General features: G+C 40.6%; 1 protein-coding gene across 1 annotated transcript in view; it reads left to right on the top strand.

The window, feature by feature from the left end:
* The window catches only part of kirrel3b (kirre like nephrin family adhesion molecule 3b), a 173504-nt gene that overhangs the window by 148672 nt on the left and 7397 nt on the right, over positions 1–17435 (top strand). The window contains exons 7-15 of the mRNA XM_053422142.1: positions 1008–1156; positions 1342–1469; positions 1919–2045; positions 9701–9801; positions 12993–13191; positions 14886–14993; positions 15513–15596; positions 15911–16020; positions 17058–17144. Of these exons, the coding sequence (XP_053278117.1) occupies positions 1008–1156; positions 1342–1469; positions 1919–2045; positions 9701–9801; positions 12993–13191; positions 14886–14993; positions 15513–15596; positions 15911–16020; positions 17058–17144 (1093 nt within the window). The remainder of the gene's footprint in view (positions 1–1007; positions 1157–1341; positions 1470–1918; positions 2046–9700; positions 9802–12992; positions 13192–14885; positions 14994–15512; positions 15597–15910; positions 16021–17057; positions 17145–17435) is intronic.

A 17435-nucleotide genomic window follows, 5' to 3' on the forward strand; every position in this document is an offset into this window, starting at 1 on the left:
AGGCTAATCTTCAGCTAGCATCAATCACATGGTTTTATATGTTGGAAGTTGGAAAATTTACTTTTACATGCAAAAAACACATTTTTGTGAAAAAAAATACTTTCCACAGCACCTTCACCAACTTCTCCTTCATGGCAAGGGGGGAATGGGAGGGGCTTTTAAACATAATAGTCACATTACCACAAATGTGTTCCGTTGCCTAGATACAGGGGGTGTTTCACATCACCCGATGTCCCACATTACCCCGCTCTCCCCTACTGGCAGGAATATAAAACTGAGACGGGCACCAGTTCTGTTGTCATTGTTTTCATTTGCCACATCAGCATGCAGCAACAACTGCATTGTCGGGGATGGCAACGTTTAGATGCATGATGCATTGTAGATTCCACAGCACTGTCTAAAATTTCCAAAGAGATCCGAGACATCCACAGATGCCTGTGCTTCACTTTTATAAATGGGCCTTGTCTGTTGAAACAGCACAGAGCCATCCACATCACGCAGAGCGAGACGCCGCTGCCCGTGACATCATAAAAGTACAGCCGAAAACACTCGGGGAGTGTCTGTATCCCTGTCAAAGGGGCCATCATTCACAAACACAAACAGATGTTCTTTATGTGATCCCGTGTCAGTTTATTAACATCAGCTGTTGTGTATAATACAGTATGTGTCAACCAACGTCTTCAAAGGTGGAGGCGCTACCCATTTGTCATTCTGTGATTTGTTTTTCTTCGCTGGCACCCTGTGCTGCACTCTTTGCCTGGCGTAATGAGGAACGTGCTGTCTGCTCCGAATCGCCGGGGAGCTTTTCACAGCATGGAAGGCTGCCACAAAAATATGCTGAAGCCAGCACCGAAAACCTGCCCTAGAATGATGATTTATTCACACAAAAGAGAGCTATTGACATAAGGAGGTGTGAAAACCTGTCTTAATGCCTTTTCCCCTTTCTCCTTCATTTCCTACCATCTCTTCCTGTCTCCCCTCTCCCTGCCTCCTAATCCTCCCACCAGGTGGGCCAAAGGAGGGAGTATAATCAAGGAGGTTTCTGGAGACACGTACGAGGTTATTGTAGACCATTCCTTCTTTACGGAACCAGTCTCCTGCGAGGTTACCAACCCTCTTGGCAGCACCAACATCAGCCGTAACGTTGATGTTCACTGTGAGTAGCTCCTTAAGCAGCTCTGTATGCTTTTCAGTAATGCCAGCAACGTGCGAATGCATGATTTGGGATTTCTTGGCACTGTTTTTTCAATATTTCACACTGAACTCCAAAAGCTGGTGCTACCACAGCTGAAGATTCATGACGGGTGAATCATAGACAGTTAACAATGTTTATTTCAACAGTTGGCCCTCGCATGGCTGCAGAGCCTCAGTCCTTGCAAGTGGACCTGGGATCTGATGCCGTGTTCAACTGTGCATGGACGGGCAATCCCTCCCTTACCATAGTGTGGATGAAGAGGGGAGCTGGTGTGGTGAGTACACTGATTTCTGTGGTGCACAATAGATCAAAAGCTGCTTCTCTCTGAGGAAACCTCTTTTCGAACAAGATACTCTGAGTAGTTATTTTATGTCATCGCCATGTTTCTTTTGAAATGTCCATTAAAGGTTTTGAAGCCATTATAGTCCCAGCCTCTTGGCAACCTTGTCTCATGAGATCTGTTGATTTGAAACCCTCAAATTCAGACTCATTCCACCTTTGCTTCTGTCAACATAAAAGGCCAAAGCCAACCTCTTCACTCTGCTGAGCTCAGACCCTAAATTGGATTTTAATAATTGAGCAGAGGTGCCCTTTAAGGTATTAAATGGCCAATGTGCAGCCTTCATTTTTTTCCCCATAGCCCTTCCTTGTTGCTATCTCATGCAAGGTGTGTTTTTCCTCTTTGCATTTGATGGTCTTTGACAATTGTTTATCTTGACGCAGGTTCTTAGCAATGATAACCTCCTGACACTGAAATCCGTGAGACAAGAAGATGCTGGGAAATATGTTTGCCGTGCTGTGGTCCCACATGTCGGAATCGGGGAGAAGGAGGTCTCACTCACTGTCAATGGTAAGCTGTATTATTGATATGACTTCCACACGGGCGCAGACCCACAAAGTTGTCAAATGCGTATACATGTAAGTTTGAATCCCCAGGTCTGGGGGTCAGTGGCGGGAAGAAGAAAGCAATTTGTCACGGGAGTCAGTGTTCTGCTTCGTCTGTGGTTTACAAAAGTCTTCTCCCCTCTGAAACTACCAAGATAATGTGCCGCTTTATTTCATTCATGTAGTAGTTTCTTGGAGACATGGTTGATTTTACCAGGCAGGTACACACACACAATCCATCCTCATAACACAAACACAGAGCACACATGTGTCACCTAGTGTGCTCATAAATATGTGTTTTTGCAGACAAAGGTAAAAGCTGTTTCATCAACAGTCATCACTGTGAAGCCTTTAACAGGTAAATGCAATAAATGTAGACATCGTATTTTCTAGATACGGTCACACAATTCTTAAATAGGTGAAATGTGCTTCAATGCTAATTATATTCTGCATGAGTAACAGGGAAGCTGCCGTTTTCTGAGGCACTGTGTGACTAATGAATACCAGCCTTGGTGGGAGACCTGGCAACTCTCAAACAAATGACTTCATTATCAGTGCTTGATATTCAGGGAGCGATGCTTTGGTGTGGCAGAGGTTATTAGCTGTGGGATTTCCATGTCTCTTATTTCCCCCCGTGTCCATCTGAGAGAAGCGTGGGCCAAAGCGGGGTGAAAAAAAAGTATAAAGGAATATACGATGCTGAGATAAAAAAGCATATTGTGTATCATTGTATGTTTTGAAAGCCAACAAAGGGCTCTGCCTGTAAGCTACTCTGATGCTGATTTGGGGATGTTGATACACCAAGTAGCGAGAAAACGTGTGTGTAAAGATTTTCTTTTCAAAATCCAGACATTAGCTTTGAATATCACAGAGAATGGGATACCAGCATCCCCTCCAGCGCAAGATCAGAACCATGGCTTTCTGTGAACCGCAATCAACTCCCTCCATCTCAGTTCAAAATCGAGGCGGAAGAGTAAGGAAGCAAAATCATGACTAATTCTATTGTCTCCCATTCTCTGTATGGCAAGCCATACTGGCATCCACTGTGCAGCCTTAATGTGCAAAGAGAATACATTATATCCAGCGTACCAGTTTATTTTGATGCATCCCCTCGCTGCTCATGTTACTATGGAGATTGTGTTGTGTTCAAGAAAGATTTCACGAGAGAATGAAGATGGATTGTTTTAATAAAGATTACAACACAACACAACTCTTGCAGACGTACAACAAAGCAGAAATGGCATGTTTATTTATTCTCTGCGGACTTCATTCAAGCCGGTTCTGCATGACTTGTAGTGTTTTTATTTGTTTGTTCCTTTCCTTCTTCTTCGCATCTTGTACTTCCCTGCCTGGATTGGTATTTGACATTCAGAAACCTCCTTTCTTTTTAGCCTTCTGAATAATAGAAATTCATCTTATTCTTTTCCTTTTTTTTGTCCAAACCACACGAAGAGTCCTGAGTCATCTCGTACTCTGTCTTTGAGGCGAATCAGATTGCCAGGCTTGTTGAGGTGGTGGAGTTGGGAGTGGGAGGCAGTGACAGGCGGGGGCTCTCTCCGGAGTTTTGTGGACCGTCCTGTGCCACTGTCTGAACAACAGAATAATGTGTGTGAGCGCTCTTTAACCAGCCTGTAGGCCCATCAGTGAGAGTCAGCAGGACGCGATTGATTCTGACAGTGATTAACTAGCATGACGGATGAGTGAGCTTTTCGGCAGGACGAACCATGATACAGTAACATTTCAGGCGACACTGTGCATATTCAGAATGCTCATGATGCGACAGTGTCTGCTGCACATTTGAATGTTTTGCTGCTGTTTGTTTTCCCTGCAGTTATTCCCCCCGATTCCTTAATGCCATCATTTAAATTACATGTGTTTATAATTTGTCATTCTTCCGTCTCCCCCCTCCCTGCCGTTGTGTGTCACTGACTCCCACTGTGGCATGCCGCATAGACGCTAGGATTCCTGCTCTCCCTGGGGAAGAATGTAATTTAATTATAATCAAACAGCTAGCAGGGGAGGCAGTTTGTGTTTAAGTCACTAATGGATACATATTGCCTACTCTAGTCAAACATTTCCAGAATGCAAAGCATCCCTGCGTTGCGTGTGCGTCACATCCGTCAAGTGGCTTCATGTACTGTAAGAAGTGGGCTTCTGTGCACGTCCATGCATGTGATTACTTACTTACATACAAAATATATGCATGTTTTTTTTCCCCCCACAGTTCTGCAGAAGTTGGAATTGAGAGGAGTCATCTGATATGCTTGAAAGGATTTAGCTTGTATATGCTCAGGGACCTTATATCCATGCAATACATATTAATTAATATATCCATCAGTGTAGCCATAATTTTTGTAGGTATGTGAGAGTGTGTCTTTGGGTGAGGCAATATGTATAATTACACACATTTCAGCACTTGAGCAACAGAGGAGGGAAAAGTCCATTTCCACAATAAGAAACGTGGGGTTTGAGAATATGCCCGATATCCCTCAGAGCACAGCGTGGTTATAGATCTTTTTTCTTTTGTGTTGCTCCTCTTTCTAGGCAGCCTTTATGTACATAGCTAATTAGCATTCCAGCCTTCTTTAAACTGGCACTGACATTGTATAAGAAAGAACAGCACGAATTAATGAGGGTGGAAAACTGCATTCAAGATGAAGCACATTTTATCTCACCAGTTAAATCTAAGCATCATAAGTTATTATATGGATTTTAGGGCTTCAATTTCCCTATTTCACATCATGTTTACCTGTCTCTTGAACTCTCATTTGTTATGTGTAAAAAATACCTTTTATATGTTCTCTCACCATCTCTGCTAATTCAGTAAATATATATGTGGGTCTCATATCACAAGAAATGTCATCTTATCGGCTTCACACTTCAGTGTATTTTAAAGGGCACATGTTGAATTTGGTACAATTTGGACATGTGATACATTCAATTGTTAGAAAACTTTAAAATCGAGCTTCGCCAAACTTTAAATAAACAGATGAACGGCTCTGCAGCAGCGGTGGTGTAGCTTCAGGGTTGTGTGGACTGAATCCAGTAGCAGGTCTTGACTAATATCTACAACTAGCATCACCACAGGTCAAACAAACAGCCCATTCCAAACAAGCATATTTTAGAACAGGCACTGTTCAGTTTTTTTTTTTTAAGTATATCTGCAGAATGGTTCATTCACACGTTGAGATTCATGTTTCATTGCTGGAGTGAAACAGCTTTTAAGCAAACTGCTCTAAGGTTCCTTTTAAAATATTTGACCAGACAGGGGTTGAAAAATCTTCATCGGCACAACCACTGAAATGGGAATGAAGTCTAGTAAATAGCCAGAGCTGATAATGATGTTCTCAATGTGTCTTGACAAGTTGAACATTTGGATGACGCTTTAAAAGTGTGTTTCTGGCCTGTTAGTCTCTACTGTGTTAATACTGTAAAAGTACTTTACAGTACAAAGTGAACACTGTGTGGATCACTCCTCTCAAGGAAAAGAAATGAGGTTGAGAAAATACAGTCTGGATTGAGGCCAAGCAGCCAAATGAGGTGAAGCATTCGAGGTAGTAAAAGTGTGTGTTTCTACAGAAGTTAAACGTAATGGCTGCCTCCGTTCGCCAGTTAGGGATAAGAGATCAAATGAGTCGTGATAGCAGCTCCTCACCTGCTCAGACACTATCATTGTTAATGTGATATAGTAACTGAAATGAAAAATTGGGGAGATTAGGCAGACATGAGCCATAATGGTTCTCCCCCAGTTTTGCAGCAAAACAAAGTAAACAGACTAACAATTTACGAATAGTAATAGATTACTGGACTCATTACCACTGTAATGGAAGCAATGCCCTTATGTGAATTATGTGTTCAGTGTTTGTTTGATTAAGTAGGGTTTTCCATTTCAGATGTTTTATCCCATTAAGACTAAAGATGCCATATACAGTGTTTCTGACAGACATTTGAGAGCTTTGGCTTTAGCTAACTTTGGCTTTCATTGTAAATCTTTGCCTTTTCCCTAAACGTAATAACCATCTTTTTAACACAACATACAATATTTAGAACATTTATGAGTAAGACGGTAGAAGAAAGAATCAATGACTATAAAGTATTGATGCAACCGAGATGAAGGGAGCAGTAATGGCAATTTTAATGACAGTGGTATTGCCAATAATGCTAGTATATGGGAGAAGCTAAGCACTCTAGTTGTACAGATTGTCCACCATCAACCACCACCATGATCCACAACCACAATTCACCATCCCTCATCACCATCCATGATTTACAAACAAACATATGTTGCATCTGATTGAAATGGGTTCCACAAAGTTGTTATATTTTATTTAACAAAATGACAACATATTCAGAGTAAGAACTGACTCCAACAGGCAGCTTAAGCACATAGGCCAGGTCTCTGCACCATGAATTTGTCCCAGAGGAAAATGTGGTCACCAGTGACAATACAAGACATTTCTCTTCCGTTCCAGCTGCCCCGTGGCTGTTTGTGCTCTCTTTTATCACACAAAGAAAAGGTATACATAAAAAGTAGCTATGTCGAGGTGGTGAGGAAATGTGGAGCTTTAGTTCAAAGCGGATGCCTCAGAGGAAATGTAAGCCCTGGCCTTTTGACTCCCACACTGATATTGTGAAATCAGACTGCAATGTCCACTCCAGACTTAACACATCCTCAAATGAATGAGCAAAACATTGCACCCAACATTTTGATTACCTCCCCTGCTGCTAACATTGATGTTGTAGAGCTACCCAACTCCCTGACCCACACAAACGTACATACACACACATAGGCACATATACTTACAACCCAGGCTGAGCCAGTGAGATAAAGCTATTTAATTATATTCCTCATTTGCAGCCCTGATCCATAAAATAGATCTTCCCCAGCCACTTCCCAGGCTTTTCTCAGCCGTCATGCAAGTCATCATGATTGTATGTTGACAGGCAGAGCTCGTATGAACCACATATTTACATTTTCATTTCCTAATCACAAGTAAATACATGCACACCACACAACTTAACCAAATACAGGGTCTAAAGTCAGTGGGCACTGTCAGACTTGTTGGCCCCCACTGTACATGCTTTACTGATACTGTAATTCCATGTTGGCAAACCAGCGAAAGCAGGAAAACAGCTTTCAATTCATTTTTCTCAAATAGTCTGCTGCATTCACTCTGCAGTTTGTAGCAGCTTTCCAGCTTCCTCCAGTAGCATACCAAGGCGCCATCTGGCAAAGCCTCATTAAAATGCTAATTCATTTTAATAAGAGACAGGTAATAAACTGCAATTATGTATCGTCAGAGAGATGGCAGAGAGCGGGAGTTTGAAGGAAGTTGGCAGCGAGTTGTCTCACTAATCAAGAAGCTGCCACACTTGCCACCCCCTCAAATCCACATTCTTAACCCTCAACATCACAAGAGACGTGCTTAATATTTGATTTCAACTCATTTTAAAGGCCTTAAAATAAAGCATAAGATGGATCCTTTGCTTTTGTTATTTTGTGTTTCAATTTGAGGAAATTACAGGAGGTGAGAGGGGATTGTGGAGTGTTGTCCTCAACCAAAGAAACTATTTTATCGTATCTACTTTCAACCGATTGGTGCACTCCACAAGTGCATTAGGTGCACTTTACCTGGCTGCCCTGTTAGCTGAAATGTATCATTAAGTAAGATAGTAAAAAAGCAAGTATTTGTAGCTAATTAAATCTTCATTAGACCAAACCCGTTGACACATGGAGTTTGCTCTAAAAGCCACAAACAAAAATTTAGAGGATATTCCATTGTTTGGTTGTTGAGCTTCAAGCTTCTCTTTGCAATGTAACACTCACTTTGTTTTGTCATACATTCAACAAAATGTTGACACCAAGAAATAGCAGTCTCTATTAATTTTCGTCCTTTCTTCCTATTGACAATGATAGTGGATTAATTCTGGGAGGCTGTTGGTGTAACAATTCCTTCTCATGAATGTAACACTGGTGATTGTCCAACAAATGAGAATTTCTATCAACCAACCGATGACAGCAGTACTAGAGTGTGTTTTAATAATATCCATGATACATCTAAAAGGTTCAAGATAAATTTATTAAAAGATTAACAATTGCTCAGAATGTGGCGATCATGCTACTTAAAAATAGCTCAGGGCTGCTGTTTCAAAGTCTGCATGTTTTTTTCATATATCATTGATTATGTTCGAGTGGGTCGAGCTGGACGTATGTTTTGTGAAGAGATCCAAATTAGACATCTCAGGGCGATGGTGGAAATCGAGCTGTTTGTGTGGAGTCTAATTTGATTGAAATTATGCTGCTTTTGGTAAAATGCTTTACAAAGTAGAATGTCATTCAGTACAGTTAATTTGTCAGCCAGGACTCAATAGATAAATTTAATCTGTGGAAATGTCATATCATAATGTTAAAGAAAGTGAGAACAGATTCCTGGATCCACTCCTGATCTGGATTCACAACAACATTCATGATTTTTTTTCCTCTCACCAAGTTGGGTCCTTTTTGCATAATCTTGCTTACAAAATAAATATGTTGAAGACATTCCCTCTCCTTGGTAGAGGGAATTAAATGGAAATTAAGGCATACGAATAATACAAAAATGTGCTTGGATCATTTGCAAATTCCCCCTCCAGCGTTTATTGTTTTATACTGTGTCTATAAAAATATAGAACTAACATAAACCTCTGTGCTTTGCTTTTCCTGTAATTTCACTTCGAGTGAGCTCTTCAGGACCAAAGGGGAAATGTACTTAAAAGACAGAATTGGGTCATGTGTGACATCTTGTCTTCATATTAGCGCTGTCACCTGGTGTGAACAGCCTCCGGACCAGATGGGAGGCAGACCAGTCGTTTAGGCTGAGCTGCCCTTGTCAGATGAGATCTTGTAGCCTGACCAAGGTTTAACACATGCTGGCTCCACGTCCCTACACCTGCAACTGCTGCTAATGAATGAGACCTGATCCCACCGTCTGTAATTCTAATGAAGACATTCCATTTAATCAAACGTGTTATCGGAGAAACCTGAGTTAGGGCCACAGAACGTCTTTTAGACAATAACTGTGTGAGAGTTTTACAGAATCAGCCCTATATCTGTTTCTGTCTTTAGGTCTGGGTATATATAGAATGTGGGGCTTGATGTTTAGTTATTTTCTGACCTATCGGTTCAGGGGTCAGAACTGCCGCCAGCCGATTGATTGAGGTGAAACACCACAACAAAGGTGTTATCTCCCCACAATGGCATTTTTCTCTTTTCATCTGTGGAGTCCTGATTACACTCCAAAGAACTGCTGTAGCACTCTCCAGCGACGTTTATCTCAGTGGGAGGAATCAAACAGCCATAAATCAACCTTCATTCAGTCCTGGCGTGTCCTTGGCCAGATTGTACCATGGGATGAGGCATGTTCGTGCCGCTACGCAATACAATTTTCCCCCCAGAGTTCCAAATTACTGAACACCTCGGGTGTTACTGCCTGGAACGTGGGAGCGATTACACCATAATGTGCCACAAGATCTGGATTGAGCAGAGTTGTCATATAAACATTTATTTAATTATTCATCTTCTCAATTTCTGTGACTCATCTTCAAACTTAGGTTTTTATGATTTTTTTCTTCCTTTTGCAGGGCCACCTACTATCTCCAGCACACAGACACAGCAAGCGTTACACGGAGAGAAGGGACAAATCAAATGTTTCATCCGAAGTACACCTCCTCCAGACCGCATTGTAAGTACATCTGGATCTCTTACATTTTTTTCTGATCTTACCTTTGTCTCAATTTTGATCCTGATTCAAATGCAAGGACACACTTGGAAGAACATCATAATTAGCTATTTTATGTCTTTATGGCACCCGTGAATTTAAAAAACAGTATAATGACTGTTTTATTTTCCAGTGCTGTCCCTGAAAGATAGTATCTGACTAAACTCTCTTGATCTGTTTACTACACACACACACGGTACGAGCAAATAAAAAGCTGAGGAACTCTGTAGTTTTCATATTGTAACGTGGGCTTGAAACTACAGCGTGAATCCTCAGTTTGTCTTTTAATCCGTACTCATGCTCTGTTAGCACTGATCCCATTAAGATTTATGGACCTCATATAAACAGCCTACTCTCTGAGCTCAGTTTGCGCTTATTGCTAATATGTTTGTGTACAGGTGTGCATGTTCGCAGATGCACATTCTTAATTGCAACACATTGTCATCTGATGTGTGTTTTTATTTTATATTGATGTCTAGAATTAACTAGCAACATAATTAATAACAGGTTTATTTGAGAGGAGTGCTGTGGAGCCTGGGCTGCGGGGTCTGAAGTGTCTATCCTGGATTTTGTTTATTCGAGAAAGACTTGTCAAACCACTCATCACAATATGTGATTATGTCAATTATTTTATCTCAATTCGTTTTAAAAATCAAAAAAATTCTCCACGGGAGACTATCTATTAAAAAATATGAAAACTCTTGAATCAAGGCTAAATTTGTAAAGCAGTAACACTGCATTTCCACTTCTTTGCTCCTTTGCATCCAGCTTGAAGTTAAAGGTGTTGTTTATTTGCTAGAACCATTTCATCTTTCTCCATCTGTCTCCAGTATAATGCTTTTTTCACTTAAAAATCTGGACAAATAAATCATGTTATTCTTCACGCAAAGTGAATGCACTAAGATGCATCACACGAGCAGCCATTACATGGCACGTGTTAAATTATCATAACGCTGCATAAATAAACCCGTCGTATGCAAATATCTATTGTTATATCCTGCGGTTCTCTCACCACATCATTTCAAGCGTCAACACAACCTTATCCCATCAGATCCATCACTTCCTCACACTGAATGGATTTTCTAGCCTGTTTGTGTTTTGTTACATTATTATGTCAAAATAAATGTAATCCAGGTATTCTGTCCTTCGCCCCTGTCTATCAAAGAGACACCAGGTGTTAATTAATTTGGAGTAAATGTGAACGTATATGTTGCATGTCAGAATGAGTTTACGGAAGCAATTTGCCTGACATTACTTGCATGCAGGAACAAAACGTACATTACCTGCAGTATACTGGTCTATAGCTCAAGAGTTATTTTAGTTCCATCAAGATCCAGTGAAAGGAAGTAGGACTAGAATTTATTTGACTATACACACAGCTTGGCAAATAACCAATGCAATAAAATCTAATTGTATAATTACCTTTATTATTTCTGAGAGATACTGGAAGTGCAAAAGGTCAAAGGATCTGAATATTTTGCAATGTGTCTTCCAGTGCATTGTACAGAAAAGGGAAACATTTTCTTTGTTGTGTTGTGTATGTAAAGGTTTGTTATTGCTTTTAAAATGTAATCATTAATTTTAATTAATCTTGTTCTATTCAATTATTGTACTAAGAGAAATATCAACATCTTAAATCTTGAATCCTAAAACAGTGAGATCACAAAGTTCACTGTTTTATAAATAGTTGCTTGGTGTCTCTCAACAGTCAAATGCAAAACAAAATAGTGATTCAAACACTGTGGTGAAGAGAGTCCTGCTTGGAATCCGCGCAGTTCACAATCACCCATTAGAAATTAGCTCTGTGTCCAGATACTGCAGATATCTCAGTCAGCTGGTAGCTTGTCAAACGAAGAAAAAAGAAAAACATAGGAAAACATTTTTAACCACAATTTAGTTCAAAAGTGTTTTGATGTCCTCAACAGAATCACTCAGCTCTTCACCCTAAACAATGAGCTAATGTATTTGTATTGATTCCGGGGAACTAATTCAACCTCAGAGCAGAATAAAACCAGCTAGCCCCTCGTTATGGTAATAGAGCTTCATATATTCATGGTTGTTGTGTGGCTTCATTTAGCAACACAAAGAACCGAAGGGCATCAGGGTGAAGGGATATAATGACCAGAGCAACATCATCCAATGAAACATCTTCTGAATACAACAATATATCCACTGATCAACACTAGTGTGGAGCAGGGGGGGGGGGGGTGGTTTGGTCACCTCTAACACCTGAATGTTGAGTCACTGCCATAACAAGTGGTGGTTGTTGTCAGGGGTCAAAGTTGGTTTCTATTCTTCTGGTCACTGAGTATATTCACATAGCTCACTAGCCTTTGACTTGGGAGAACTTTCACATAAGAGCTGTACCAAAGGATATTTCATTGTTCCGTTATTCACTATTATGCTTATTCATCAACCAATAGTAGCAGAAATAATCTACAGCCATGGTTGTGGAACTGTTGCTCTACCTAACAAGAGCATTGCTTTGAACTCAATGCGTACATGCTAACAGCAAAAATGAATGATGAGTAATTATTATATTTTCAATGGATTGATCATAAACTAATTTGAACAAATTCGACCCAGATGAAAAATCACAAGGTCTACTTTGTTTTTTAGGAGCCATAATTATTCACACAAATTTCCTGATAAGCCGTCAGATATTGTAGTCTGGACCCACTGAGAAAATGATAATTAGAATCAGTAATACCTTATTAATCCCAGGGGGAAATTGAGTTTGTTACAATAGCTCCATGCAAGAGTACAAATATAAGCATATAAAGATTTTAAAATATAAAATATGAAATATGTGCATTCTATATGCCGTCATTGGTGAATGCTAAATGTTCTGTGTTTATGACCACTTAAAGCACTTTACAGTACAGCTTTGCCATTTACCCTTTCACACAAACATTCATACAGTGCAGCAAGGAGCAGCACTTTCTCCATCACTCATCACTCACACACTGCCGGCACAGCTGTTAGGGGCAATTTGGGCGTCAGGACACCTTATGCAAGTAGAATGCAGGAGACAGGGATCGGACCGCCAGTCTTCTGGACATTTTTAGGTAGATCATAAATGTATAGTTTCTCCACAGCATCTCTAGTGGTCATTACATCACACGGTAAATACCATTGCGTCTGTCATTTCTCAGGCTTGGTCATGGAAGGAAACCGTGTTGGAGTCTGGAACATCCGGCCGCTACACAGTGGAATCGGTCACCACAGAAGAAGGAGTGATCTCCACGCTGACCATGAGCAACATTGTCCAAGCTGACTTCCAGACCATCTACAACTGCACGGCGTGGAACAGCTTTGGCTCTGACACCGAGATCATACGCCTTAAGGAACAAGGTGGGAGCCAAGGTTCGACAGGTTCCACCTTCCTCTTCTTCAAATCACGTGACAGTGGTTTTTCAGACAGTGACAGATGGTCGACAGCCACAGAGCTCTGGTGTTTGCTCACCTGTGTCTGTAATATATTGTCCACTTGTGTCCGTGTGTTTGTGGGTGAATGCACTTTTGTGTATTTAATTAGTGTGGCTACGATTTGATTACTAATTAGTAATTCAGGATTTTTTAGGAAGAAACATCAACATGAATGAACAACAAATGTTCATTCATGTTGAAGGCTGTGAAATAAAATTATATCAATAATTAGCGCAATCAAATTTGTTTATCAATTGCAATGTTACAAAAGTTCAATACATTTTTATATATAGCTTTTGCATTGTGCAAGCTCTGTAATATAATTCAGAATTTATTGAATTTAAACCACAACCTTTACTCTGGATCAAAAATCAGTCTTCAAATATAAAATAAGTAATAATGTGACATTAATAGTGATAATACAATTGATATTGACTGGGGGAAAAATATATCTTTTTTTCCACTTTGATTTATATGTGGTCAAATTTTACCAATTGGGACTGTCTGCATGTTCACACTTAGCTACAGTGCATGGCCTACATTCTGAAGCGTTTGATGTACAGTTAAATGTGATGAGGTCGCACGATAAGTTGCTTATAAATTAGTTTTTCGGATGAAATGCGGCTCCCTGGAAAATTGAACTGCTGACCACAGACACACTGCAGTCTGGACTCTGAAGTGTGCCTGCTGATTCCTTCACATACAAGAGAAATGTAACACGTGTATTTGCTTAAAAAATGAATACTTTTTAACTGTTGACCTTTTCACCCCTACCGTCGGTAAAGGCGGTTTTCCTATCCACTTATCGCAAATGATAAATTATAAGCTGCTTATGTGAAAGGGACATTGATCAATGGAGACATTAAATAGGCTTTAATGGCGTAGGAAGAGTATTTGGTTGTTTTGCATTTGTTAAAAAATGCGAGAAGGTCATAAATGTGGGCTGGTAACCCAGGTCCTCATTAAACCAGTCTTTAATGAGGACTTTTAATGTTGCAGCAGCTTATAGATGTGTGCGCCTGCAGGTTTAATCTCGTCCAGGTCGCAGACACACACACCGTAACATCCTTTGCAGAAACACACAAACATGATTACGCGTAAACGGATGCACACACTCTTGCACTCCACTCGATGAAAATAAAAGCCCTCAGTGAAACGCTGCTGTTTGCCCAAATGAGTGTAAATTAAAAGTTATTAGACAGAAGGATAATGAGACGATATTAGTGGGAAAATGTTTATCCGGCGCTGGTAACAAAAGGTTTGGTAATTATTTTTCATTAAATTGAATTTCCAGTTATTCCAGTCGTTTGGAAGCAGCATACAGATTTTTTTGTGTGGCACTGTGCCTGTTTTTGTTTTTATTACATGAGCTTGTGCCTGAGGGTTAATGTGAAATGAACTTACAGGGATAAAGAATTACATCTTCCTTCACTTCCCTTTCTGTTGGACAGACAGAAAAGATAAACAGATGAGGTGTATGTGGCAGTGAGAAAGAGAAAGGTGGCCTCTGCATTGGGCTTTGCACTCTTGTCGTGTACCCTATATTAAACTTAATGTGTATTTGAGATGTTTGTGGTATGTTCTTAAAGGAGAACCTGTCTCTTTGTTGTTCCCTACAGAATCCCTCCCGGTGGCGGTGATCATCGGCATTGCCCTGGGAGCGTTCGCGGCCCTTATTGTCCTCATGGGCACCATTGGAGCGTTCTGTTGCACCCGCTCCCAGAGAAGTACGTTTCCTCTGCCCCTTCACACCCACTCAAGCATGTATGCCAAAGTACTGTATGGTCCCCAAGCGCACTAAAACATGTTCATCCACTCGGATGTAGATATTGTTTTTACTAAACACAAATTGGAAAAGACTGGCTTATAAAGTTCAGTAACCTTGGCTGTGTGCATCAGCTTTAAAGAAAGATATGGGGCAAATATAAAAAAAATAGACACTGACAGCTGCTTTGAGAAATTCCTGTCACCAGATAAATTGCTGGAACATAATGTCAAACTTAATTCAAGATAAAAACCCTTGTTGAGATGGACATCTTTTTGTGGAACAGAGATTGTGATAAGGGTTCATTTCATGCAATCTCAGTGTGACTGCATTCGCTTTTGAGGCTGTTTACAACCTGCACCATGTTCACTCATCCACCTATGTTCCAAGTGACTCTGGCTAGAGACAGTACACTGTCTCTTGCCAAGAATCAAACTGTACTACTGGTCCCCTCAGCATGTTTATTGTCTGTATACTACAGAGGAAGCGCACCTGGTTATGCCCTCACTGCCCGTCTCCATCTGTGCTCACCAGAGAGAACTTGCAAGCAAAATTAAGACAGAAAGTAAGACTTTGTTATATGACAGTATCATCAGCATTGTCCCGAACAGAATGAGCCGCCGTGCGGAAGGCTGTGTGGAGATTGCATATGTATGCGGGAAATATAATCTTGTGTTGGCAGGTGACAAATGATTAATAATGCCTTGTATTGTTTTTCGGAGGGAAGTGGGGGAGCTCCTTGCAAAAAAACCTTGCTAAATTCTATTATAGCTGGAAACTGCCCGGGGGGGGGGGGGGGTGGGGGGATTACAATGTAAAAAAATACAGGACAGTGTTTATCCAGCTTATTGAGTTATGTGTGTCTTCTGTTTTTGCCAGATCTGAAAGGAGCCGTCTCGGCAAAGAATGACATCCGGGTGGAAATCGTGCACAAGGACCACAACGCGGCGCGGGAGAACGAAGAGCACACGTCCATGAAACAACTGATGGTGAGTGTGAGTGTCACAGCATACTACTTTCCACTTCTTGTTCCTGTTCTGATAAATAAAATGTGATTCTCTTTGATACCTCGGCTGTAGCTAGAGGCGGCATGTCTTCATGCTGCATGTTTGTCCGTCCATGTGAGCGTAACACCTCAGGAGTGCGTTCAAGGAATTTCATCCAATTTGTTTACTTGAGGACAAACTGATCAGATTCTTGTGGTTAGAGGTCAATGTGATATCACAAAACGTGCACAAATTCTGACAAAATCCCCGTAAATCATTTCTTTAAATTTCTTCCAAGTCACCACATATATTATACAAGTTTTGTCAGCCATGGATGTAAACTGCAACTTGACCGGCTGGCGTAGGCATCAAACACCGAGGCGGTAATTCCAGTTTGATATATTTTGCATTTGCTTCTTAAGCTGACAGTAATATAATGAATGCACTTTATTATTTGCTTTAGCTGTTCAATGTGGAATACATTATCTCATGACTAATGGAAGAAAAAGAAAGGCTTGTTGATTGTATATGTGCTGCAGTCAAAGCACAGGGGCTATATTTATCAATATGATGCCAGTTGTTGTATGAGCAGAATAGGCCACAATACATTGTAACTATGGAGATCCTGATGAATACTGAGTAATCCTACAGTGGGTGTACCTCTGTCAATGGAGCCGCACCAGTGTTTTAGTGTTTGTGCAGTTTGCTCCGGGGCTGAGCTATTTGTAGTTTGAAGCTTTGGATTACATATTCTTTCAAAAACACTTATTGCAGTCAATACTAGATGTAAGCGCCGGGAAATTATGTTAGCTAACTCGCAAATCTACATTTTGTAAAGATAACTAAAAGATATTTACGGATGCATTGTTAATGTTCCCTGCAAGCCTTAAATAAAGGTGAAACATGATCTGAGTGATATTAAAAAATAAGGACAAATAATGAAAATGAAATTCTTCGAGCTGAAAGTGTGTGTTTTTTTAATTCGAAGTGGGGGAGAAGCTACACAGACTCTCAGTACACTCTGCTTGATTTTTAAGCAGGTTGAGCGAGGAGAATTCCAGCAGGAGTCTGTTCTGAAGCAGCTGGAGGTATTACAAGAGGAGGAGAAGGAGTACCAGCACATTAAGGTATGATTCATGAAACAACGACAACATGAAGGTGTGAGCAAGGAGAGCAAAAGATGGTGCGAGAGGGAGAAAGGGAGAAAGGGAGCCTTTGGGGCAGAGGTTGGTCTTCAACTCTGGGACCAAAATAGCAAGGGAAAAAAAAACATGAATCCCTCTCCTGCTACACTTCTTCTAAGAAGAAGTCCACAGGCCAAATGACTCCTGTTAGAGGTCTGATTTTATTAATTAGTCTCTCATCAACAGTGGTTCAAGAAATCAGAGGCTGGTTGGCCCCTGGAGCTCTAATGTAAG

This window comes from Pleuronectes platessa, chromosome 5, assembly GCF_947347685.1.
Source record: "Pleuronectes platessa chromosome 5, fPlePla1.1, whole genome shotgun sequence".
NCBI lineage: Eukaryota > Metazoa > Chordata > Actinopteri > Pleuronectiformes > Pleuronectidae > Pleuronectes > Pleuronectes platessa.